Source organism: Schistocerca serialis, chromosome 4 (assembly GCF_023864345.2).
Source record: "Schistocerca serialis cubense isolate TAMUIC-IGC-003099 chromosome 4, iqSchSeri2.2, whole genome shotgun sequence".
Taxonomy (NCBI): Eukaryota; Metazoa; Arthropoda; class Insecta; order Orthoptera; family Acrididae; genus Schistocerca; species Schistocerca serialis.
In genome coordinates this window covers 247,030,764-247,056,945 of record NC_064641.1, presented here as the reverse complement: position 1 = coordinate 247,056,945, position 26,182 = coordinate 247,030,764, and the positions used below count along the sequence as shown (strand labels likewise).

At 45.7% G+C, this 26,182-nt stretch overlaps 1 protein-coding gene across 1 annotated transcript in view; it reads right to left on the bottom strand.

Moving 5' to 3' along the window:
- Window positions 1-26,182, bottom strand: part of LOC126473647 (liprin-beta-1) — a 955,354-nt gene that overhangs the window by 527,797 nt on the left and 401,375 nt on the right. Inside the window, exon 3 of the mRNA XM_050100860.1 lies at window positions 7,808-7,995. Within this exon, the coding sequence (XP_049956817.1) occupies window positions 7,808-7,995 (188 nt within the window). The remainder of the gene's footprint in view (window positions 1-7,807; window positions 7,996-26,182) is intronic.

Genomic DNA, 26,182 nt, shown 5'->3' with positions numbered 1-26,182 from the left:
TACAATGAAAAAAATTATACCATTACGCTTGTGATCATTACAACTGTTGGCTTTTTTTTGTGCAGTTTACCAATCGGAGACACTACACACACAGATATGACCATTAATTTACATTACCAATACAAAGTACCATTACGCAAAGCGATGTAAGACGTGTACTGAACATTATATGGAGGTGCTGAGCAACCAACTGCAGTTGGGAAAGCCGGCCGCGGTGGTCGAGCGATTCTAGGCGCTTCAGTCTGGAACCGCGCGACTACTATGCTCGCAGGTTCGAATCCTGCCCCGGGCATGGATGTGTGTGATGTCCTTAGGTTTAAGTAGTTCTAAGTCTAGGGGACTGATGACCTCAGACGTTAAGTCCCATAGTGCTTGGAGCCATTTTGCAGTTGGGAAAATGTCACAAAATTCATCCTTCGTTCCCACACTATTCGTTAGCGTCCTATGACTGATTTGGATGTTCAGTTGCTTAACACCTACTTGTTAAACTGCGCTATAGCAAACAAAATTTGAAAGTGCTCAACCCTGAAGTTTTTCCCAGTTTTTGGTAACAGGTGGCTCTTTCTCAGTTAAATAAAAATCAACAACGAATGAAAGACAATTAATGCATAAGATCTGCCTAATGAATAGCCTGGTCATGATGCTGTTATGGTCTTTCTCGTGAGAATTTTCATCTTGAAGATCCTTTAACCAATACCCCATAAGGCCTGACGCAATGTGCCAGGTTTGAGCAGCAGTCCTCTGTGGCGGAAAGGAAATACCACTAGCTACTCGCGTGACGGTATAAAGAAATGTAAATTTCGAAGGTCGTAAAGAAAGAAGAGCAAAGGCTGAGCTCAACTTCGAACGAAACTATTTGCAGATACACAAGAAGCGTAATGAATATATTAAATTTAAATAAGTTATAGCGAAGATGGCACACGTTATAGTGATACTCCTCATATAACAAATCATTAGCACTTGCCATCACTTAAGACACCTCTAGAGTTTTGCATTGATCTATTTCAGGAATAGGCTAATATCTAAACACAGATTTTTGGGCACAGAATGCAATGTTACTCCGATGTGTTTCTACATGTCCAGGTGGGTTGACGACTCCTTTTTTTGTGCAAAACTTTTCGATTACTGACCTAGTCATCTGCCAGGAGTGGTATTAAAACACGTTTTGACTGGACCCACGCAGCGAGCTCACCTCAGACCTTGGTTCGGTGCGCCTAACGAAGACGACAACGCAAATTTCGAAATATTGCGCACAAAAACTGAACTGCCAGTCCTCCTGGACAAAAATATTACATTGTTTCCCACGTCGCCGCGAAAACCCTTAGAACCAAATCTCATTCCAGTTTAACCCAGTGAGATCCTATTATTTTCTGTTGGTGGGATCTTAATGTTCGTTCAGCATAAACATAGGTTGTCTCGCTCCGTATGCAGAGATTACCTCCTAAACATTGGATTTCTTTTTCTGGGTCTTAATTCGTAAATGCAATGAAATTTTCGTAAAGCAAGCCGTGAAATAATAGCTCTTTCGAGAGATGTCACGGTGCAATGCCTTTATATTTAATGCTACAAGCCAAATAGAAAATAAATGCTTCAGCACCTCAGATGAAAGAATGCAGAAAGTAATGGCAGACGTATAAGAATAAAGAGAGATACTGTCATTGATTCTCTGCCACAGCAAGACTCAGGCAGTTACAAAAGGTTCTATACTCGTGCAGTATTCCTAAGAGTCTCAGGTGCAGACATAAATTAAGTTCAAACTCCGCGAACAATAGCGGCCAACATATGTGGTGAATGGCAGAAGCCAATACTAAAAGCTGTGTTCTGAACGTTCTCGCATTTTTATGTCTATAGCATATAGGTGTATCGGAGGAAGTGCCGTAAACGATAAAGTCCTGAAAATGGGAACACGTTGCAGGCTCAAAAACCATGGAGCGGCCACTTAGATACTTAACAGTAGGCACAAGTTTAAATGCCAACATTTTAGGCTAGGCTTTACCGTGGCAGTTATTGTATTAAATGAAAGAAATGGTTGAAATGGCTCTGCGCACTACGGGACTTAACTTCTGAGATCATCAGTCCCCTAGAACTTACACTTGGAGAGAGAGAGAGAGAGAGAGAGAGAGAGAGAGAGAGAGAGAGAGAGAGAGAGAGAGAGCGTCCCTGTGCCTATGTATGCAATACGTTTGAGCTCGAACACCTCTATCCTTACCTTCACGGTTTTTCGCGAGATATACAGGATGGTTATAATTAAACTTTCGCTAGACCTGAGAGTGCCCCCAAGAAAAAGGAGTGATCGCAGGACAATGAAACTTTGTGGAAACATTTATAGATGCGGAACAGAAATAACGAAAAACCTATTCGAAGAAACACATTTTAACTTCCACATGAGAGAGTGACATTTCTTAATTGTGTACCATGTTTATGTTTCTGGTTACGAACGTTGCTAAATATGATGGTCACCTGCATCCACGATAGCCTGGAACGTCACCAGAGACACCAATTCACAGTTGTTCACAGTACCTTTCGAACGGAGGATCTTGGAATGTTCGGCTGTCGTGACAAAATTCGTGCACTGTTTGAAGATAGCACATTGGTTCCAGCATTCTTTGCCATGGCAACAGTAGCTTCTTCAACAATTTGTGGTTCAATTGGTCGTCGGCATCTCCCAAGAGAGATTCCCAAATCGCCAATTAATTGGAAAATCCGATTCATGTTCTTCAGATTCGGTGCGGAAAGAGGACCTCTCCACGTTCCTGTAACGCGTCGATATTCGCGAAGAGCAGCAGCACTGTTGTTGTTGTTGTTGTTGTAGTAACAGAACAGTTTTACGAATAAATCCCTGCTCACCTTGTCCACACCCATGTTGACTGCCAGTGAAATACCGGCGTCTAACAGCAAGTCATGACACTAATACAACTAACAACGAAACTCTTGCAGCGCACAGTCCAACCATCATCCCTATGAAGTCTACACTGGCTCAAGAAGCGAAAGTTTAATTATAACCAATCTGTACGTAGGACCTATCAATATGTAGGTTGAAACTTCTATGAAGGTACACTATGTCAACAAATGTATCCGGACACCTGGCTGAAAATGACTTGTAAGTTCGTGGTGCCCTCCATCGCTAATGCTGGAATTCAATATGGTGTTGGCCCACCCTTAGCCTTGATGACAGCTTTCACTCCCGCAGACATACGTTCAATAAGGTGATGGAAAATTTCTGTGGGAATGGCAGCCCATTCTTCACGAAGTGCTGCACTGAGAAGAGGTATCGATGTCGTTGGTGAGACCTGGCACGAAGTCGGCGTTCCAAACCATTCAAGGGCGTTCTATACGATTCAGGTCAGGACTCTGTGCAGGCCAGTCCATTACAGGGATGTTATTGTCGAGTAAACACTCCGGCACAGGCCGTGCATTATGAACAGGTGCTCCATCGTGTTGAAAGATGCAATCGCCATCCCCAACTGCTCTTCAACAGCGTGAAGCAACAACGTGCTTAAAACACCAATAGAGGCCCGTGCTGTGATAGTGCCACGCAAAACAACAAGGAGTGCAAGCCCTCTCCATGAAAAACACGACCACACCATAACACCACCGCCTCCGAATTTTACTGCCAGCATTACAAACGCTGACAGGTGACGTTCACCGGGCATTCCCCATACCCACACCCTGTCGTCGGATCGCCACATTGTGTATCGTGATTCATCACCCCACACAACGTTGTTCCACTGGTCAATCGTCCAATGTTTACCCTCCTTACACCAAGCGAGGCGTCGTTTGGCATTTACTAGCGTGATGTGTGGCTTAACCCCTTCAGACAGCCTGGCTACAGCTGTGTACATTAAATTTTAGTATCTCTCAGCTGCAACGGAAGTATTTTTTCCAATGGAAATCTGAGGTACATATTTGTGAATGTTTAACATTTTCACTATAGCCAAGTGCTGCCAACTGTTGTGATCGCTATGACAATACCAGAAAGTCAATGTAGCATTGCGCAGCATCTCGTGACCATCAGAATACGTGGATGTGGTTGGTTCGCAATACTCCACTCTGTAACTGAATATTGTTACTTTGCATGGTAATTATTGAATCATCATGTTACTGTTTATTACAATAGAGAGTAATTTACAATTAGATATTTTAGTCCATAAAGCGAAGCCAAGTGTAAGACGTATGTTCTGGAAATAGGTACATATTTTCGTATAAATCTTGCATCTAAAATATTAAAAAAATCATCTAAGAGTATTACCACATAAAGGATAATTAACCTTTCTCCAGAAAAAGTTCAGGTTTGAACGGTTAAAGTGCAGTCTCTCGACCGTGAAATCCAAGTTTTATCATTTCGCGCCTAACTGTCGTAGTACCTGCAGTGGATCCTGATGCACTTTAGAATTCCTGTGTGATGGTCTGGATAGATGTCTGCCTATTCCACATTACGACCCTCTTCAACTGTCGGCGGTCTCTGTCAGTCAACAGACAAGGTCGCCTGTACGCTTTTGTGCTGTACGTGTCCCTTCACGTTTCCCAAAGAAAGCAGTTGTTCACAGATGTGAAAATTACCGAACTATCAGTTTAATAAGCCACGGCTGCAAAATATTAACACGAATTCTTTACAAACGAATGGAAAAACTGGTAGAAGCCGACCTCGGGGAAGATGAGTTTGGATTCCGTAGAAATGTAGGAACACGTGAGGCAATACTAGCCCTACGATTTATCTTACAAAATAGATTAAGGAAAGGCAAACCTACGTTTCTAGCATTTGTAGACTTAGAGAAAGCTTTTGACAATGTTGACTGGAATACTCTCTTTCAAATTCTGAAGGTGGCAGGGGTAAAATACAGGGAGCGAAAGGCTAGTAACAATTTGCACAGAAACCAGATAGCAGTTATAAGAGTCGAGAGGCATGAAAGGGAAGCAGTGATTGGGAAGGGAGAGAGAAAGGGCTGTAGCCTATCCCTGAGGTTATTCAATTTGTATAATGAGCAAGCAGTAAAGGAAACAAAAAAAATCGGGGTAGGAATTAAAATCCATGGACAAGAAATAAAAAGTTTGAGGTTCGCCGATGACATTGTAATTCTGTCAGAGACAGCAAAGGACCTGGAAGAACAGTTGAACGGAATGGACAGTGTCTTGAAAGGAGGATATAAGATGAACATCAACAAAAGCAAAACGAGGCTAATGGAATGTAGTCGAATTAAATCAGGTGATGCTGAGGGAATTAGGTTAGGAAATGAGACACTGTAGTAGATGAGTAGCAGATGAGTTTTGCTATTTAGGGAGAAAAATAACTGATTATGGTCGAAGTAGAGAGGATATAAAATGTAGACTGGCAATGGAAAGGAAAGCGTTTCTGAAGCAGAGAAATTTGTTAACATCGAGTATAGATTTAAATGTCAGGAAGTCGTTTCTGAAATTATTTGTATGGAGTTTCGCCATGTATGGAAGTGAAACGTGGACGATAAATAGTCAAGACGAGAATACTAGCTTTCAAAATGTGGTGCTACAGAAGAATGCTGAAGATTAGATGGGTAGATCACATAACTAATGAGGAGGTGTTGAATAGAATTGAAGAGAAGAGGAATTTGTGGCACAACTTGACTAGAAGACGGGATCGGTTGGTAGGGCATATTCTATGGCATCAAGGGATCACCAATTTCGTATTGAAGGCCAGCGTGGAGGGTAAAATTCGTAGAGGGAGACCAAAAGATGAATACACTAAACAGATTCAGAAGGATGTAGGTTGCAGTAGGTACTGGGAGATGAAGAAGCTTGCTCAGGGTAGAGTAGACTGGAGAGCTGCATCAAACCTGTCTCTGGACTGAAGACCACAGCAACAACAACACATAGGAAACAGTGGATCTAGGGGTGTGTGGAAATCTCACGTATAAGCGTATGACATAAGTGAACCCAATCACCTGATCACGTTCGAAGTTCGTGAGTTCCGCAGAGCGCCCCATTCTGCCCTCTCACGATGTCTAATGATTACTAAGGTCGCTGATATGGAGTACCTGGCAGTAGGTAGCAATGAACATAATATGAAAAACGTCTGGTTCTGGGGGCCTCAGGATACTTTCGATCACATATTGTATGCTCTCTGAATTTTATCAGTGACCTACACAAAGATGTATAGTGCCTCTTTCGTAGTGTCTGACACTGACGATGGATGAGCATGTCCGAGACGCTTACTGGACGAGCCTGGGACGAAAGGCGTGGCTCTTCTTTGGATTTTCTCAATTTTTTCAATCCATTATTTCTGATAACGGATCAAGACTGAGAAAGTATATTTAAGTATCGGTCTAATTAGGGTTTTGTAAGCTACCTCCTTCGTGTGTGGAGTACAGTTCCTGAAGATTCTCCGTATGAATGTGTGTGCCATCTGCCTTACCTCCAGTTAGTTTTATGTGGTTACTCCACTGTAAGTCGCTCCATACGCATATTTACGTATTTTTAATGGATGTGGCTGCTTCTAATGCTTGTTCGGTAATCGTAGAATGAAATAACAATCACCGAGCGCGGTGGCGCAGTGGTTATCACACTGGACTCGCATTCCGGAGGACGACGGTTGAATCCCGCGTCTAGCCATCCTGATTTAGGTTTTCCGTGATTTCCCTAAATCGCTCCAGGCAAACGCTGGCATCATTCCTTCGAAATGGCACGGCCGACGTCCTTCCCCGTCCTTCCCTAATCCGATGAGACCGATGACCTCGCTGTTTGGGCTCTTCGCCCAAGCAACCCAACCCAACTCAAACAGTAATCTGCGTTTCTGCCTGTTTCCATGTTGTCAGCTTTAGCCAATAGGCACTGTTTATAGAATTACTCGGTGCAACCGCTAGCCAAAGTCAAATTAGTCCAATAGTCAGGGGATCAACGTAAGGGAGCAGATGCAGGAAACCTGCATGGCCGTTCTGGTAATGTTTTAGTGAAAGTGACTTGCCGTTACCTTCCTTCGACGTGTTATGTGGAGTCAAATGTGTGTGTGTCTGTCATGTGGCTGACTGTGGCGAGTGCATGTAAAGTCTACGGTTGGGGTGAATGAGGGAAGGGTGAAGGTGAAACTTGTGCCAACATATAGTTTACTAGCACCAAGGGACTGCAGAGCTTAACGTCTTCATCCGACGGACGAAGCACCATTAACTTGCGCTCACTTCATGACACACTGCGCAGAAGTCTGGAATTTAATCAGAGACATTGGCGCAAAGACTGGTGATCAGAAAGTTTACGTCAACACCTCTCCTCCCCTTGTTGGCCAAATACTGACAGTGAAAAGTGTGCAGCGCCAGGATTAAAATCGGCTATGAAGCCAGGTATAACCGTTATACAGACTCCTAATGTACTTGATTGTCCCTAATGCTGTGATATGGATAGATGTTAAGAGGATGAGATGACAGGAGGGCGTTAGTGTGCAGACGACATAAAGGAAGTGGACGTAAGTCAGGAAGATTGGGGTGCAACATCCCATCCATGAGTAGATGTTCAGAGACGGAGCCAAGCTCGGCCTGAGGACGGATGGGGGAAGAAAATCGGCCGAGTCCTTTGTGCAAAGGGACTGTCCGGTATTTGCCTAAAGGTATTTAGGGAAGCCACGAAAAAGTACGAGGTGGATGGGTGGATGCCGAATAGGATCCAGCAACTGTTAACCTCGCCGCTGACCGCCCCTTAAGCACACAAGAGTCCAATGTCTTGTAACTGCACCGACTCGCTCGATAAGGCAATTAGACGGTCTCCTTACGTGGTCATGGCCGCTCTGTGATCTACGAGCTGCTACGTGCTTCCGAGAAGTGAGGCGCCGTGCCGCTGGCTTGCCTACCTGCTGGGTCAGCCAGTGCAGGAGCAGCTGGTGGGAGGCCGCGTCCGGCGCTGGGGGCGGAGGGGTCGGCGACGCGGCCTGCAGCGCCGCCACCAGCTGCTGCAACGCCTCCGATACCGCCGCGCCGCCCCCGCCGCCTCCGCTGGGCGGTGAACCTGCCGTCACATCCGTATGCTCCAGGCGCGCCCCTGCAACACACCGGAGAACACGTGTTAAACAACAAACGCCGTCATAATAATTTCACAAAATACGATTTCAGCCGGGAAAAATGTCCCCTTTGCGTGCGTGCCGCTCACACGTGGACGAGGCAATGTAACACATCTTCCGCCGGTGGTTATCTTTGAACTGCCACACGGCTAGTCTGAGTTAACCCTTTCGTGGGCAAAATTACTGAGCAGTTTTTTTTAATGAATGGAGAGTAGATAGTAGTTAACAGATACGTATATTTATCATACACAATATCAAATTTGCTCCAACTGTGAAAGTGAGGTCACACAACAAGGTGGGAAGTCTTCTTCCCACTGCCCTTCCTTGGAGTTAAATGACAAAAACAACTTTTTCAATACATGTCATATTTATTTGATACATTACTTCTCTTGTTACAATGATTGTGAACAATTACTTGCCAAGAAATTTCCTGAAACATGGGTCTATGCAAAGTGGTATTTGACAATATGTCCGCAGCTTGGGTACTACAATGACGGCACGTCCAGTAGGTTTCTCCTAAAATGGGTTGGATGCTCCCTTACAGCCACATGACGAAAATCTTCAGGTACTTTACCCGTTTTTGCCAGAATGACAGGTTTTTGTCCACGCCTTTTTTGGGATGAGAAGCCAGCGATCAATTGTCTGGCTAGATGGATCCTGTATGTGAGCTGATCATGCTGTCCACTTTCTGTTTTACTTATTCTCTACAGGATAAAACTGTTCACTGCAGCAACGTCCACCAGGAAATAAAATATTCTGTGCCAGCATTTTACAGAACGTCTGCCAATAGCATACCTTTCTCGTAATTGATCAAACTTATCGACACCACCCATTATTTTGTTGTATTCTGCCGCAACTTCAGGACAAGAAATCTCTGTACTAGTACCATCCTTGTTTTTCCTTTTCACTGTGGCTGTTTCTCATGGGTCGTGAATTGAGGCCAGAAAAGTGACTGGACGGTTATCCATCCATTTTACTGCAGAAATGGCTCCTTTTGTTTTAAACTGGAATTCTCCTCGTTCCAATGTTACGCTTTCCTTCATAAATTTCGGTAAATCAAAAGTATTTACCTTATACTACAGCTTTGAGGAAAAAAAAAAAATCACAAAATGTCACGCAAACAGCACTGAAAGGCTCCTCTACAGAGCAACACTCAGCTATACAATGCCTCTGCGCGAAGGCACAGCAAAAACGGCGGGAACTTCCGATTGAAAGTAGTATCCTACACTGTTTACTAGGTAGTAGCACCATACAGAGGTGGGAACTGTGAATCCCACGGGACTAGGAGCGAGTTCATTGTAGTGGGAAGCATGTTTCCCACGGCTCACGAAAGGGTTAAGGCAATGCCACAGTCCGATACAGACAGTCGCAACACACTCAGCTGCCAAAAAGTGTTACTGTCTGAAAGCTGGAGAGACACGAGCACTCCAAGCGGTGAGAAGCAGAAGCACATGCGTCGTAGGAATAAAGTTTGTTTTTCATCCCTTTTCTACGATTTGCGAAGTATTTATCTCTTTTTTTTGCCTTCAAGAATTTGTGTAATATCAGAAGATATGAATGATTGTCAAATAAATGTAAAAATCTCTATCATTTACTGACATAAGCTACAATTTATCCGTGAAGAAATACTTTAGAATAATTATAATAATTATATGTATAATTGCAGCTTGCTCCGTTGAAAGCATCTAGAGGGTTGGATCCCCTCCTTCGAAAGCGTCAGATTGCAAAGCCTGGGCTACTCTCAGGGTGGAATCTCCGTCTTCGAAGATTGTGTGTGTTTGTCTGTCTGTCTGTCTGTCTGTCTGTGTGTCTGCCCGCTGCTGTCGCTGTTCGTTCGTCCGTCCGTCCGTCCGTCCGTCCGTCCGTCCGCCTGCTGGCTGTCCATCGCCGTCGTCGTAACCGTTGCCGCCGCCGCCGCCGCCGCCGCCGCCGCCGCCTGCTGTTCGTCAGTCTGTTCGCCGCCGACGCCGACGCCGCCTGCTGTTCGTCCGCCGCTGCCCATCGCCGACGCCGCCTGCTGCACGTCCGTCTGTCCGTCGCCGTTCGTCTGCAATGAGTACTCCCACCTCCACCGTCATCTACACCTCCCCCTCCCCCTCTCCCACAGTCACTTCCTGGAGTGCCGCCTCTGGTCTCCCTCCTTCCACCTCCCCTTCCCTTCCCCCACTTACCCACCCCCCTATCTCCTCCCCTGCTGTATACCCACACCTCTACACCCTTCATCCAGCCTCCACACCCTCAACAGCTCCCACTCCTACCCCCGCCCTCACGTACGCATCTGTTGCTGCCTCTGCTGCCGCCCCTCAGGTGGTTGGCTTCCCCTCTCTCACCGACCCCGTCGCTTCGTCTTCTGCATCTCCCGCACGCATCATGTCGCGCCGAACCACCATCGCCACCACTGAACCAGCTGCTTCTCCCGGTGCCTCCACTACGCCACAGGGATCTGCCACCCGCCACCTCCCTCTCCTCCCCGTCCCTCTCCCCTCCTCCCAGCCTCCAGTCTCCAAAAAACCCCAAAAGCGCGTCCTTACCGACTCTGCTCCCGCCACTTCCCACAAAAAATCAACACCACCTCCTCCTCCCCCTGCCGTCACCATGGACACCACCCCTCCTCCTGCCACCCCTACCTTGGCCTCCACCCTCCACACCTTTGTCCTGTCAACTCCTGATCCTAAGTTCCTCGACGCTCGTACCCTCACCAAGGAAATACGAAAGTACTTACCTGGTGCTCCCATCTCCCCACTCATTCCCCGCAGGGACTCAGTCCTTATCAAGTCCCCGTCCCCATCCTTTCACACAGACCTCCTGCGAAAACTCCCACGAGTTACGTTTGGCCCCCACGCCTCTCTGACACCCTTCCTTTCCGCTTCCACTCCTTGTCAGCCCCAGCCTCCCCGTCGCCCCCCCCACCTACACCGCTGTGATCACCAAGCTCAGCCCGGTGATCACAGAGGATGAAGTGTTGGTAGAACTGAACTCCCACCCGGACTTGGAAATCCGCTCTGCCCGCCGTATCCACAATGCCTCTGGTCCCACCTACCTCATGCGGGTATTCTCAGAGTCCGCCCCATCCATAGACCATCTCCTCACCCAGGGTGCCCTGATATACCACCGTCGCCACCCTGTTGAATCCTCCAAATCCCCTCCCCAATCCTACCGTTGCCAGCGGTGCCTGATGTACAATGACCACCTGACTCCCAACTGCAAAAACCCCCCCACCTGTCCCCATTGCAAGGCCTCCCACTTTCTCAAGAACTGCCCCAACCTCGCTGGTCCTCCTTCCTGTAATACCTGCAATGGCCCCCATCCCACATACTCCCACAAGTGTAAAGCTAAACCCCCTCCAGCCACCCCTGAACTTACAGTCCCAGTTCATCCCGTCGATCCTCCTGTCCATCCTAACAATTCCCTCCGTCCACCCCCCACGGCTGAGGACATCATCCGGTTCATTACCGTTGTCCTCCAAAACATTCACCCTTTTCAGCGCCCCCACACCTTCCAACAAATATCCCTTGCTGCTCGCTCTGTTTTCCACCTGAACACCTTCGCCACTTACTCCCACAACCAAGCCCACTTCACCTTCACCCACCTCGACACCCTAGTTTAAGTCTCTTCCCTTCCCTCTCTTCCCCCCCTCCTTCCCGTCATGGCGCGGCACGGTTCTCGCATCCTCTTCCAGAACATTCGCTCCTTCCGCTCCAACAAATACCTCCTCATGCACACCCTCTCCCACCACCAGGTCGACACCTTCCTCTTGAACGAAACCTTTCTCCAGCCCCACCATTCTATCTGCACCTCCCCCTATATCCTCCACCGCACTGATGCTCCTGGTCCTCGTGCGCAGGGTGGAGTCGCGATTGGCCACCTTAAGCATATCCTCGTCCGGCCACAACCTCTCCTCAATGACCCCACTGAACACCTTATCCTTAGCGTCTTCTTCCCCTCCCTCACCATTACCTGTGCCACCATCTATGTCCGCTCCACTGCTCCTCTTCCTTATGACTTCATCTCACACATTGACCACACCTTCTCCACCTATGTGATTGCCGCCGACCTCAACATCCATAGCCGCACTCCTGCTGCCCTTCGGCGGTGGCATCAGTTCCTCTCCACAATCCAGGGTGACCTTGTTCCCATTCCCCAGCACACCCGACCCGAAAGTAACACGACCCCCGATGTTGTCATTGCCTCCGCCAACCTCCTTGGGCGTATCACTGTCGCCGTCCTTGACCCCACAGGTAGCGATCACCTCCCTGTCCTCCTCACCATAACGTCTGCAAACCGCCCCCCTCCGGCTCTGCAACCTGCACCCCCTCCCAAGGTCGTCCATGACTATCGCCGTGCCAACTGGGATGCCTACCGAGACTCCATCTCCACCCAGGTCGAAAGCCACCCTCTTACCTATCGCCATCCTGACGACATCATCCGCGCCTCGTCCTTCCTTCAGACGGTAATTACTGCCGCCGTGGAGGCCCATGTTCCTACTAAAACCATCCACCCACACCGCCCCACTCTCCCTCCGCGGGCTGTCCTCCTCCGTGAATCCCGCCGCCTCTATCGCTCCTTCCTCCGCACTCGTGACAGGGATACACTCCAACGCCATCGGCAAATACAGCGACACGTACGGAACCTTATTACAGCAACGAAACGCCGGGACTGGCGCCAGACCTGCACCCGACTCAATGCCACCCTCCCTATCAACTCCTCCAAGTACTGGTCCGCCTTCCATCGTCTTACTGGTTCCCTTTCCGCTCCCCACTACCCCCTTCTCCATAACGATCGCCCCCTTCCAGACAACCTCAGTAAGGCCAACCACTTCGCTTCCCACCTTTCCGAGGTCTTCTCCATCCCCGATGATCCCCACTTTGATTATTCCCTTTTCCCCACCGTCATGGAACGTGCTGATACCTCAGTCACTCCACTTGCTCCTAGTCTCCAGTACTTGGGGCAGTTGCCCCCCTCCGACGTCAACACTCCCATCACAGTGCAAGATATTAAACTTCTCCTCCAGTCCAAACGCAACACGGCCCCTGGTCACGACTGTGTCACCTACCGTCACATTCGAGAAAGCCCCTATTCCTTCCTAACTGTCCTCGCCCATCTCTATAATGTCATCCTCTCTACTGGCTTCTACCCTGACCTGTGGAAGACCTCCCGCGTCCTCCTATTCCTCAAACCCAACAAACCCCCTTCTGCCGCCTCTTCCTATCATCCCATCTGCCTCACCTCCGTCTTCAGTACGGTCTTTGAATCCATCTTCTCCCACCGTATCCATCGGCACCTTGCTCAACACCACGTCCTCCCCCTTACCCAGTGTGGCTTCCGACCCTCCTTCTCTGCTGACGACCAACTCCTCAACCTTGTTCACCTTCTGTCCCTCCAGCTCAACTCCCGTCGCTCCACCATTTTTGTTTCCCTTGACCTCCAAAATGCCTATGACCGTGTATGGCATCCCGGTCTCCTCTTTAAACTCCAAACCTATGCCCTGCCTATCAATTTTGTCCGTCTGGTCGCTTCCTTCCTCTCGCACCGTCCTTCCTATGTCACCCTCCACAACACCAACTCCCGTATCTTTTATCCCACGGCTGGCGTCCCCCAGGGTTCTGTCCTCTCCCCTCTCCTTTATCTCTTGTATACAGCTGATATGCCCAAGCCACCCCCACCTGTCCACCTTCTCCAATATGCTGATGACACCGCCTTCCTGGCTCTCTATCCTACCCTTCAACGGTCTCAACGTACCCTTCAAACCCACCGTAACCAGTTCACCACTTGGTGTAACCAGTGGCTCCTCCGTCTCAACCCCTCCAAAACCCAGGCAATCATCATAGGCCGCACCACTCGCTCCTTTCGCCTCCACGATTTCTACCTCACCCTTTATGGTCGTCCAATCCAACTCACCCCCACCCTGAAATACCTTGGCCTCACCCTTGACCGACACCTCACCTGGACCCCTCATCTCCTGACCATCCAGCAGAAAGCCCATTCCCGCCTCCGCCTGGTGAAACTCCTGTCCAGCCGGACATGGGGATTGCATCCTTCTACCATCCTCCACACCTACAAATCCCTCATCCGTCCTATCCTCTGTTATGCCAGCATCGCCTGGATCTCCGCCCCCACCCGCTTTTACAAGGCTCTCCAAATCCTTGAACGCCATGCGCTCCGCCTTGCCTTCCGTATCCGCCTTCCTTCCCCCACACGGCTCCTGTATGAACTGATCCCCTTCCCCCACCTCCTCTTGTTCCTCCAACATCTCCGCATCCTTTACATTGTTCGCAGGGTTGATCCCCCCCACCCTCTGGTTTCCTCCTTCCTCTCCACCCCCCGCCCGTTGCCGCGCCTCTATCGCTGTATCCCTCCCTCTCTCCATCTCCACACCCTCCATCTCCTTCATCAGGGCAATTTCCAACGCCTCCCCCTCCCGGATGACGAACTTCGCCGTGACATATACCCTTCCTTCCAACTATAACCCGGCCTTGTTCCCCCCCCCCCCCTCCCCAGGGCCCCCTTCTCCTCTTTCCTCCTTCTCCCAGAGCGGATTTTCCTCCATCCCCCCCTCCCCTGAGACCCTGCACCCCATACTTGCCTCTCTCCTTCCCACATCCCTCCCTACCTGGCCCTCTTCCGCACGCCCCCCATTCCCCTCCCCCATCTCTTCCCCTCCCTCCCTTCTTCAGGTCTCCCTCATCTCCCTGAACCTGGCAGATCCTCTGTATTGATCGTCATCAGTGTGCCACGTCAGTGTTGTGTTTAGTGCTGTTTCTCGTGTGCGTCAAGAGGTGTGATTTTAATTGTGTACTGCCTTGAGGTTCGCCGTCAGTGTTACGTTGTGTGCTATGCCATCCATCAACACCTTTATGCTGCAGTCATACTGTGCCTTGTGTTCTTTTAATCGTCGCAGTGTGTGGCTTTTTGTGTGTGCTACTTTTAAACAGTTTTTTATCTCCGTTTTACAGTCACCCCGTTTTTTGTATATTGCCTTCCATGATGTTCTCCCTTTTTTCTATCTATGTTCGCCTTCTTCTCTCCTTTGCTGTTTTCCAATGTCCTCTATTGTTTTGTTCTATGTCTTTCGGCTGAAGAGCGGCGCATATGCTGCTGCCAGCCCGCCCCGATGGGGAATTGAAATACAATAAAGAAAAAAAAAATTCCATTGAAAGCAACAAAATATAAACACATTTCACGCGAGAGATGCACATACAGAAGGGTCCAAAAAATTTATCCACTGTTTAAAAGTCCATAACTGGCAAACTAATTGACAGAGTTGTCTCATCTTTGGTAGTGCAATAGTTTGTAGTTCCGGCAATCGCCACACAAGCGTTGTATTGCGTTGTTTTGTTTTGTCGGACGACAGTCGTCAGATAGTCAGTGTTTTATTCTTAGTTGCAGCCAGTTACTCGAGTAAATATGGCTGTCGCAAGGCTTACATTCGATGAAAGGAAGTCACTTTTGAAGTGGTATTTTAAGTACGAAAACATTAATGAGGTTCAACGGCAATGGCGAAATGAGTATCAAACAGAGCCACCGACACGTTTAACGATTCGTCGCATCCGAGACAAATTTGAAGCCGAAGGCTGTGTTAAAGATGTACACAAACAATGATCTGGACGACCGGTAACAGTAACAAGTCCACCTAACTCCCGTCGTGTGTTACAACAATTCACTCGCTCATCATAGAAGTCTGTAAGATAGTGTGCTTGTGAAACTGGAGTGAGTCGCTCAAGTGTTCGGAGAATTTTGAAGACAGCAAAGTGGAAGTGCTACATCCCACGATTGTTACACGCAATGAACGAGGATGACCCAGATCGTAGAACGGAGTACTGCGAGTGGTTTGCTAACATCGTGCGCAACGATTAAAATTTCGCAGAGATGATTGTGTGGTCTGATGAGGTACAGTTCAAACTCAATAATACAGTAAATCGCCACAATTGCATCTAGTGGGCCGCCGAAAATCCGAACGTCCATGTAGACAAAGCTGTGAATTTGCCAGGAGTAAATGTGTGGTGCGGGTTGTCTTACCGGGGCTTGATTGGGCCATTCTTCTTTGACGGCACAGTTACCGGTGAGGTGTACCTTCAGAAGCTTCAGACGTCCATTTTATCGGCCATCAGAGACTTGTTTGGAGACGGAAGAGTTTACTTTCAACAAGATGGTGCCCTAGCTCACTACCAAAAGTCGTGTTAGGGCGTATCTCGACGAAAATCTACCAGGAAGATGGATAGGCCGTAGAGGTGCTGTTGAGTATCCAACAGGTTCCCCAGACCTAACTCCTCTGGACATTTACCTGTGGGGAACACTAAAGGACGTCGTTTATTGACAAAAGCCAATCACATTGGATGAACTTCGACAGACCATCGTACATTCGTGTGCAAATATCCAACTGAATACGTTGCAGTCAGTGGTTCGTGCTGCAGTTCGGCTTCATCGTTTGTGCGTGGATGTTAATAGTGACCATTTCGAACACCTACAGTGATATCTTTAAGCTGGTCTTTAAGCTACACTTCCACAAAAAATGAGACAACTCCGTCAATTAATTTACAAGTTATGGGCTTTTAAACAGTGGATACATTTTTTTGGACCCCTCTGTAATTCTGTTGTTGCCTGTTCTTATTACGATGGGCACTCTTCTCGATACATAACAATTTTGTATGTTAACTAATGTTTCTCAAATTCCTACATCTCACTCAACTTTCTGATACACGAATAATTCTGTAAATTTAATTACCTTTGCTTCAAGACCGAGTGTGCTGAAGTGTCTTGCCGGCTATGGCTCAGATGTAGCAACAATTGTGGAATTGGGGGTCTCCTATCTTAGAGAAAACATTCTTTTTTGCTTCTACCGTTTTAGTATCACGTCTGTGTGATTTTCCGTTTAGACAGATTTGTGGTGACTTATTTTATACGTTAAATAATGTATGTATTGCATTCCATACGAGTTTCCAACGTTCCACATCCACTGATATGACTGAAAGCATAGTGAAGAAAACTTCACGCTGTTGAGTAGATATACGATGTCTTTTTCCAAAAGGTCAAGTCTCCTCCGTTTACTAGCCCTTTTTTGTTCTTAAGAGAAAACGACAGCAGTCAGTAAATAAGTGTAAGTCGCGAGAGAATAGTAAATGAACTATTCTGTACTGTACCGTTCCATACCTCTCAGGGTCCTTAGGAAACCTAAAAAAAGACAAGTGTGGTGACTTCTTGTTAGTGCTGTAATTTATTACGCCATAGACGCTACTGTTTGTAAAATCCATTCTACAAAGCAATATAAGCAATTACGATCGCTTTCGCTAGATCCCGCTGAACTCAATAGTCAACTTACTTTTTTGTCATTTGGTGCGCTGCTGTCGTAGTGGGTAACAAAAAAGAGATGGACTGTCGTGACTGTTACGTTAGACTGTGGCAACGTCGTCGCGGAACAATAATGTGGCTTACGAAAATAATGCGGTCGTTGCATATGAGGGGTGCGGAAGACTTCGCGAGTATTTTTCGTAGTGATTTAATCTTCTTTCTGGAAATGAAGCTCTAAACCAGTAGCACTAAGGTAATATGTCTTTTTTAATGTTTTGCACGACAGGCTTGATTCGGTTCATTACCATTATGAAGTGACGTATAGTTGGAAGTGAGGAACATACTGCATCTATAGTATAATCTTTTTCGGTCACGACAACTGGCAACGGTCAGGAGAGCGGTGTGCTGACCAGACGCCCCTTCATATCCGCATCCAGCGACGCCTGTCGGCAGAGGATGACACGGTGGTCGGTCGGTACCGGTGGGCCTTCCGAGGCCTGTTCTGACGGAGTTTAGTTTTTCTTAGCAAAGTCCTTCTGCCATGTTTCGGTAAGTATAATAGTTCTTGTACTTACGAAACGTAAAAATATTTTGCTGTCGATATTTTGACAGTTTAGTTTTGACATTTCTTTAAGGTAAATGAGAAGTACGTCGAAATTTAGTGTCACTTCGGTACAGAACCCTATTAACTGTGAATTACTTGCTGAAACAAAATAATCCTCGTACTCTTCTAAGAACTGGAAGTAGTTATCCAAGCTAACACGTAATTCGAATTACAAAATATATTTTATAGTTCAACAAAATACTTGTCGTACTGAGAACAAGCACAATCTCGTTCAGACAACTATCAGACGGCATTCCACGTCGGTAAACATTACTTCTTGAAACGCCAGCAGCTTGCTATGTCACACAGCTCCCTTGCTGCTGCATGCCTGCAGCACACTAAGTTACAGGGTACGGTGCAGAACCATCAGTGTCAGATGTTTTACTTTTTCTTCGACGCAAGTTCGTCCTCGCCTTCCCACCTCGCTACAGTGAATACCTACTGTCCTTTACTTACTCTCAACCTGCTATAAGCAAACTTAACCCAGGTGGAACTCTTAACACAAAACATACTTTTTTACATACTATTTCTTTTCGGTAAAAATACATTCTACTTACAGTATTCCCAATAACGTCGTCTATCAGAGTACAGAAATCAAACATAAAGCTACACTCATGGTCAGAAAAACAACACCTTGAACGGCTAGAGACAGGAAGTACGATCATATTCACAGGACATGTACATTTCCATGTTCTGCAGGACTGATTAGCATTAGCCAGCTCGGCCCAGCATATGTCCTGTTGCCTAGTATGCAAAGGATCCGCCATGGGCTCCGGTAACTTGTTCCACGCATGATGGCATCGACGCTCATACGGCGCGAATGGCGTCCTGTGGTATAGCCATCCATGCTGCATTCACCTGGTTCCAAAGTTCATCTGTGGCGGTTGGCACTGAGTCACAGAGCTGCACCCGTCGTTTCAGCATATCCCATACATTTTCGATTGGTGACTAGTCTCGTGATCAGACGGGCCAGGGCACAAGGCTGACATCCTGTGACACCAGGAAGGCAGGTGTTCGGTTTCAGCAGCATGTAGTCGTGCATTGTCTTGCTGGAAAATGGCGCCTGGGCTGCCATTCGGATGAAGAGTGGATCTTCCTGGACGGTAGTCTGGGTGGTGTGGCCTGACCCAACCAGTCGTGTTCTACGGCCTTCCGTGAAACATTCAGCACACACCCTTTGAACTACCGAAACACTTCATCCCACATGAGCAACAGTTTCCAGGATAGAAGCATCTCATCCTCTCTCATGCCACTAATGCGCCCTTTTTCGAACTTACTAATTGCACGGTACGGCTCGCACATTCGTCTGCGCGACATCCTGCAGGTCTGCTCACGTCACCGTGAGCCGTAACCTTCGGTATATAGCGACAACAAGAGCCGCAACACATTTTTCCCATAGGTGGTATTGCGCCGCGATATCAATGTTGACCTTGAACACGCGGACCGATATGGTTCTAATGCTGATTATTTCTGCAGAACACACTAATGTACTTGTCCTGTGAATGTGAACTTCCTATCGCTAATGTGAACGTCCTATCTCTAGTCGTTCAATGTGTTCTGTTTTCTTTTTTCTCTCCTAAAGATGAATGTACCTACAGGCTTCATATGAAGCAGTTGACTTTGTACAGAACGCATAATCATTTTGGATACTGTTTTGTGGCATTGCTTAATTCATACTTCAGGCACATCGTGTGTATAGTAGAAGTGAATCTGATTACATAATGAATATGAGAAAGGATGTTGTGAAGGTAATGACTTACAAGACACAATTTCGTTACACGTCCGCACATTTTTTTAAATAAAAAATAGACCTTAAATCGTAGCAAGTCAAGGTCATTTGGACAGTTACGGACTGAATGACCGTACTACACAGGGTGTTACAAAAAGGTACGGCCAAACTTTCAGGATACATTCCTCACACAAAAATAAAGAAAAGATGTTATGTGGACATGTGTCCGGAAACTCTTAATTTCAATGTTAGAGCTCATTTTAGTTTCGTCAGAATGTACTGTACTTCCTCGATTCACCACCAGTTGGCTCAACTGAAGGAAGGTGACGTTGACTTCGGTGCTTGTGTTGACATGCCACTCATTGCTCTACAGTACTAGCATCAAGCACATCAGTACGTAGCATCAACAGGTTAGTGTGGTTTTGCAGTCAGTGCAATGTTTACAAATGCGGAGTTGGCAGATGCCCATTTGATGTATGGATTAGCACGGGGCAATAGCCGTGGCGCGGTACGTTTGTATCGAGACAAATTTCCAGAACGAAGGTGTCCCGACAGGAAGACGTTCGAAGCAATTGATCGGCGTCTTAGGGAGCGCGGAACATTCCAGCCTATTACTCGCGACTGGTGAAGACCTAGAACGACGAGGACACCTGCAATGGACGAGGCAATTCTTCGTGCAGTTGACGATAACCCTAATGTCAGCGTCAGGGAAGTTGCTGCTGTATAAGGTAACGTTGACCACGTCACAGTATGGAGAGTGCTACGGGAGAACCAGTTGTTTCCGTACCATGTATAGCGTGTGCAGGCACTATCAGCAGCTGATTGGCCTCCACGGGTACACTTCTGCGAATGGTCCATCTAACAATGTGTCAATTCTCATTTCAGTGCAAATGTTCTCTTTACGGATGAGGCTTCATTCCAACGTGATCAAATTGTAAATTTTCACAATCAACATGTGTGGGCTGACGAGAATCCGCAAGCAATTGTGCAATCACGTCATCAATACAGATTTTCTGTAGAGACTCTTCGTGCTCGTATTGTGGACGGCTGTGATACAATACGCCATTCTCCAGGGCTGCATCAGCGCATCAGGGATTCCATGCGACGGAGGGTGGATGCATGTATCCTTGCTAACGGAGGACATTTTGAACATTTCCTGTAACAAAGTGTTGAAAGTCACGCTGGTACGTTCTGTTGCTGTGTGTTTCCATTCCATGAGTAATGTGATTTGAAGAGAAGTAATAAAATGAGCTCTAACATGGAAAGTAAGCGTTTCCGGACACATGTCCACATAACATATTTTCTTTCTTTGTGTGTGAGGAATGTTTCCTGAAAGTTTGGCCGTACCTTTTTGTAACACCCTGTATAATCCGTCCTGACATTCTGCTGAGGTAAATTCGGAAAGTATTTAACAACGCAGTCACGGTGGTCATAATGGTTTCATTCCTTTCGTTTAGCAAGTTCCGCAAAGCGCTGTACTTTATGTGAATATAGATATATAAGATTTTCAGTAGGAAAGCAGCGGAATTGCTTACTGAAATATAATTTAACGAACAATATTATTCACAAAATTCATATATAAAGTAACAGTCCCAGTCACCTGCTCCACTGCAGTTTTTGAGGCCCCAGAAATGACATTTTTTGCACTTAAACCAATCTTATCCTTCTGAGTTTGAAAATACGTCGTCACAATACAAGTATCTGACGTCTTAATTGTTTTTACCTTCTTCATCCACAGAATCATTGTCGAAGGACTGACCAGGTACCGCCCGGTTTTGCCCCCACTTCATGTACCCCCACCTTACCCAGAGTGCAAAGGTTATAAAAACAAAACAAAAGCACGCTATTGTTGAAGCAAATCCCTGTTGTTTGCCATTGGATAAATACTTACTAATCATGAAATATTTCTGTAAACAGTGTTTTTATATCCGTATTGTGTGTAAAATAATCGCAGTTTATGAACAAAAGAACATTACTCAGTTGATACCATGAAACAAGCCGGCCATAGTGGCCGAGCGGTTCTAGGCGTTACAGTCTGGAACCGCGCGAACGCTACGGTTGTCTTTAGGTTAGTTAGGTTTAAGTAGTTCTAAGTTCTAGGGGACTGATGAACTCAGATGTTAAGTCCCATAGTGCTCAGAGCCATTTGAACCGTTTGCAAATAATTTTTAATTTGGCGTCCATTTAAAAAGTTTAAATACAGAAGTTGCTTTTTATAGACTAGTCTACAATTATGCATCGTGTTATTCAGTTTTATTTAAACATTCTAATTTTTTGCATATCTTTATTTTCTAGTGCTATTTTAAGAACTTTTTATGAATCTTCGTTTTCGAATAGAAATAACTGGCATTAATCATTGTTTTGCGACCAGTTTTTATAGTTTTTAATAAAGGTTGAAAATGTAAAATCTATCCAAAAGGAAATGCCTTTAACGATGCCCACATCTGGAACTTCTCCTCTATCGTTTTACACTAGCATTAGCTCGACGCTATAGGGAATGTACACCAGAAAGTATACTACATGCTTGCTCTATTCCAGGAATCCAAATGGTTGTTGATTTATTGACACTTGAATCAATACTGGTACGATTATATACAGTAGTTTCAGAATTATGGACGCGCTTTGAGACTACGACAAGATGCGTGCATGCAGCGATTATTTTCAGGTGGAACCAGTAGACATTTTCGGTAGAGAGCAGTAGTCTCGCTTCAATTATGTTACGAAACAAAGATATGCAGCTGAAATGGAACTTAGAAAATTAAAAAGCAACTCATGGAAGTACATCTACATACTGTCACTGTAAAGGGCACGGTGGAGAATAGAGAAAAATACTCCACAGGAGGAACGATGATGAGTTTTTAGTAATGGAGACAGCTGAAATTCATTTGGAGGATTCTGGTGAGCTATATATCTACATCAGCAAGGGTAGGTTGCACGACACTTAACGTCCTGCTATGTTTGGAATCCGTATCCAGACGGAACAGTTGGTGCAAAAGGTCGAAGACGCAGTTCCATATGTTTTTCTTAAGTTATTCTAATCGGAGAAGTAAGATGGAAAAAATTGAACGTGACTACGGTTTTTTTTGTTTTTTCAAAGAAGAGTGTGTTTTGACCTATAGTTCCGAGAATACATCACTTCTCTCTACAAACGTTACTTGGATGCAGCAGTATTCATGAGAGGAATTATTCGACTAGGGATGAGCGTGGGACAGGGAGTGATCGGAAAAATAATGGTGCGAGGTACCCTCGACCATACGAAATTTTATCTAGTGTGAATGGAGATGGAGAGGCAGACAGTAGAATGGAGGAACGTTAAGCCCTAAGAGAGAGATGCGAGAGCGAACGCGAGGCCAAATGAGAAAGCACACGTTGCCCCGACAATGATTGAAGGCCGGCGTAGAACTCCGAGTCCGTGGTACGGCGCACAGCTTGAGGCAACGCGCCTTTTCTTTGGGGAGATCTCTGGAAACCGGCCGTTTCTGCATTCAGTAACAAAAAAGATACAAGATAAACTGGCGTATTTCGCGATACTCGGTGTAGATAACGCTCTCTAGTCCAACAAAAGTGCTGCAATTTTTTTCTGGCAAGGCAACGGAGCTTTTTTTGTGTCTGTGCGTGCGTGTGTGGAGTGAAGGAGAGAATAAGAGAGAGAGAGAAGATGATGACGAAAATAATGGTGGTGTTTGTGGTGGTGGTGATGGAGTAGGAAGAGGAGGGGAAGGAGGAAGAGGATTTAGAGTACAGAACAGTCTCGTTGTCAGCACCCTTTCTGAGTGCGAACGTAGTGAATTGGTGCCCGACAGTTTTTGCTTTGATTTGTGTCTCTTACATGTTTAAACTTGCTTGCAGTGGACGAGTAGTTTACTACACACGTGTGCTTGCGTTTCAATGTTATGCACGGGGTCCTACACCCTAAAAACGAGGCTGCCGCTGCAAAATTTGTTCACTTCACTTACTGTTACCTCCTCTACTCAAAATATGTCTAGAGGTTGCTTCCCGTAAGGCTGCGCAGGAGCGTTACCGTTTAACCCTTTACAGCGAAGCAAAAGTACGCAAACTGCTCGCCCATTACCACACTGGAAACTGTGCTAAACAACTGGAATTTTGTCACTGGTTAAATAACAACATCTATGTGCTTCTATTAACAGTACTTACAGCTTAAGCCACGTTTTCGTGGGAAAGAATGAAAGACACTTAATAACTCAAAATAGTCGCATGTGAATTTTTTTGGAAAATGTTTCAGCTGAACATCGAGACGACATTCCCAATTCCACACAGAAAGTGATATGGAGGGAAATGACCACGTGAGACTAGATGTAGGAAGAACGGATGCCAGGCTGAGATGCACTGAAATTATCATAACGAAATGCAATTCATCGAGAAAACAAGTGGTTTACAAATCACTCGTTTGACCGGTACTTGGTACAGCTCATCAGTACGAGACGTTGCGAAGTGGGATTAATAGAAGAGATCAAGCGAAGAGCAGCGAGTTTCATCGACGGATCAAGCGAAGAGCAGCGAGTTTCATCGACGGATCACTTAGCAAGCGCGAGAGCATTATGGAGATACACAGCAAACGCTGTCCTGTTCATCACGAAAAGATTTACTGTTCAAGTACCGAGAGCGTGCGTCCCAAGTAGAGCCTAGCAACATATTACTTCCTTGAAGGTAAAAACTTCGAGACTGTTGAGCCCCGTTCCGTTTATCTCCAAATTTCTTCTCGAAAATCGACGTTTCGATTTCTCTGCTGCAATCTTCTTCCAGTTTTTCTGGAGTCAAAATCCTGATTGCCAAGAAATTTGAAGAGAAACACGACGTGCCCCAACAACCTTGAACCTTTTGTCGGCACGAAAGCCTGCACGTTTTGTATTCGTATATTCAAATGTTCAAATGTGTGTGAAATCTTATGGGACTTAACTGCTAAGGTCATCAGTCCCTAAGCTTACACACTACTTAACCTAAGTTACCCTAACGACAAACAAACACAAACACAAACACACACACACACACACATCCATGCCCGAGGGAGGACTCGAACCTCCGCCGGGACCAGCCGCACAGTCCATGACTGCAGCGTCTACTAAGACCGCTCGGCTAATCCCGCGCGGCTATTCGTGTATTACTTCCCTTCGACATACATCATGCGAAATGACTATGATGACAAAAAGAGAGAAGAGACTTTCCAACAATCGTCCTTGGTACGCACCATTCTGGGGAACAGACAAAATAAGAGGATACAAACAGTATCCTCCGCACCACACCGTAAGGTGGCTTGCGGGGTGTACACGTATGTGATGTAGTTGTAGATATCAATAAAGTACCAACAGTTTTAACATTTCCTTACTCTCTCCTGTAACCTACAGCTGAAAACAGATTATATTCAATAGGCAACTGAAATAGAAATCCTAAATCTACATTTATACTACTACATAAAGATAAATCGTAGTTTAACATTATTAACAAGGATCTCGAGAAGTCCTTGATCGATCCTGTTTAAATTTTTACACGATACTCTAATAAATATTCGGGCGAGCAGATGATACATATGTTTTTTTTAATTTATAGTAAATAAACATATTTGTACTATACAAAGGTGAAATGTTTTTAGCAAAAATCTCGGAAAATTCTTGACAGATTTATTTGAAATTTTTACACGGTACTCTAATAAACGTTCAGACGGACATATGCTACATATTTTTAAATATATATGATGTGTAAAGATACACATACCACACACAAGGGAAACGTTGTTATCAAAAATCTCGAATAGTTCTTTACCGATTATCTTCATATTCACACCCAATACTCTAATAACGTTCAGACGGCCATAGGCTACATATTTCTAATATATATGGTATAAAATGTATATAACTTACTATATAATCGAAAACTAGCTGGCAAAAATCTTTTACATCGTACTCTAATAAAGTTTCGGACGGTCACAGAATACATTATATATGAACATCTAATACATTACATACAGGGGAAACACTCTTACCAAAAATCTCGAAAAATTCTTTACCGATTTCCCTCAAATTTTCACACGATACTGTTATACAGTTTGGACGGCCATAGACTACATAGTTTTTAAATAAAAAAAACACACACACAATACATACGATTTTTATTAAAACTGGCAGCGAGAAAAAAGAATTCTATACTGTACTGTGCTGTCAAAATGTTTGGTTTAGTTTTCTTTCTCGCAAATTTTAGCTACGATATCAAGTCATTTAAACCATTAGACAATTCGTTTCCCCTGCAGGTATCCTTCTCCTAGTGTGTAATTTCAAATATAATTTTTATACCAATAATGTGCTGATTCGTTTTATTCGTCGCAGTCGGTTTTAACAGTAAACCGTAGTGTTGTATTAATGACCTTTTGCTTATGATTAGAATATTATTACAGAATCTGAATCATCCGATAATATGCAGTCCTATCCGTTCGCAGATTAAAACCATGCAAATATTATCACTGAAGCTACTATCCTCACAGATTCAGCACCTGGAGATGTATCTCTCACAACCCGTATACCAATAATTCCAACCGATT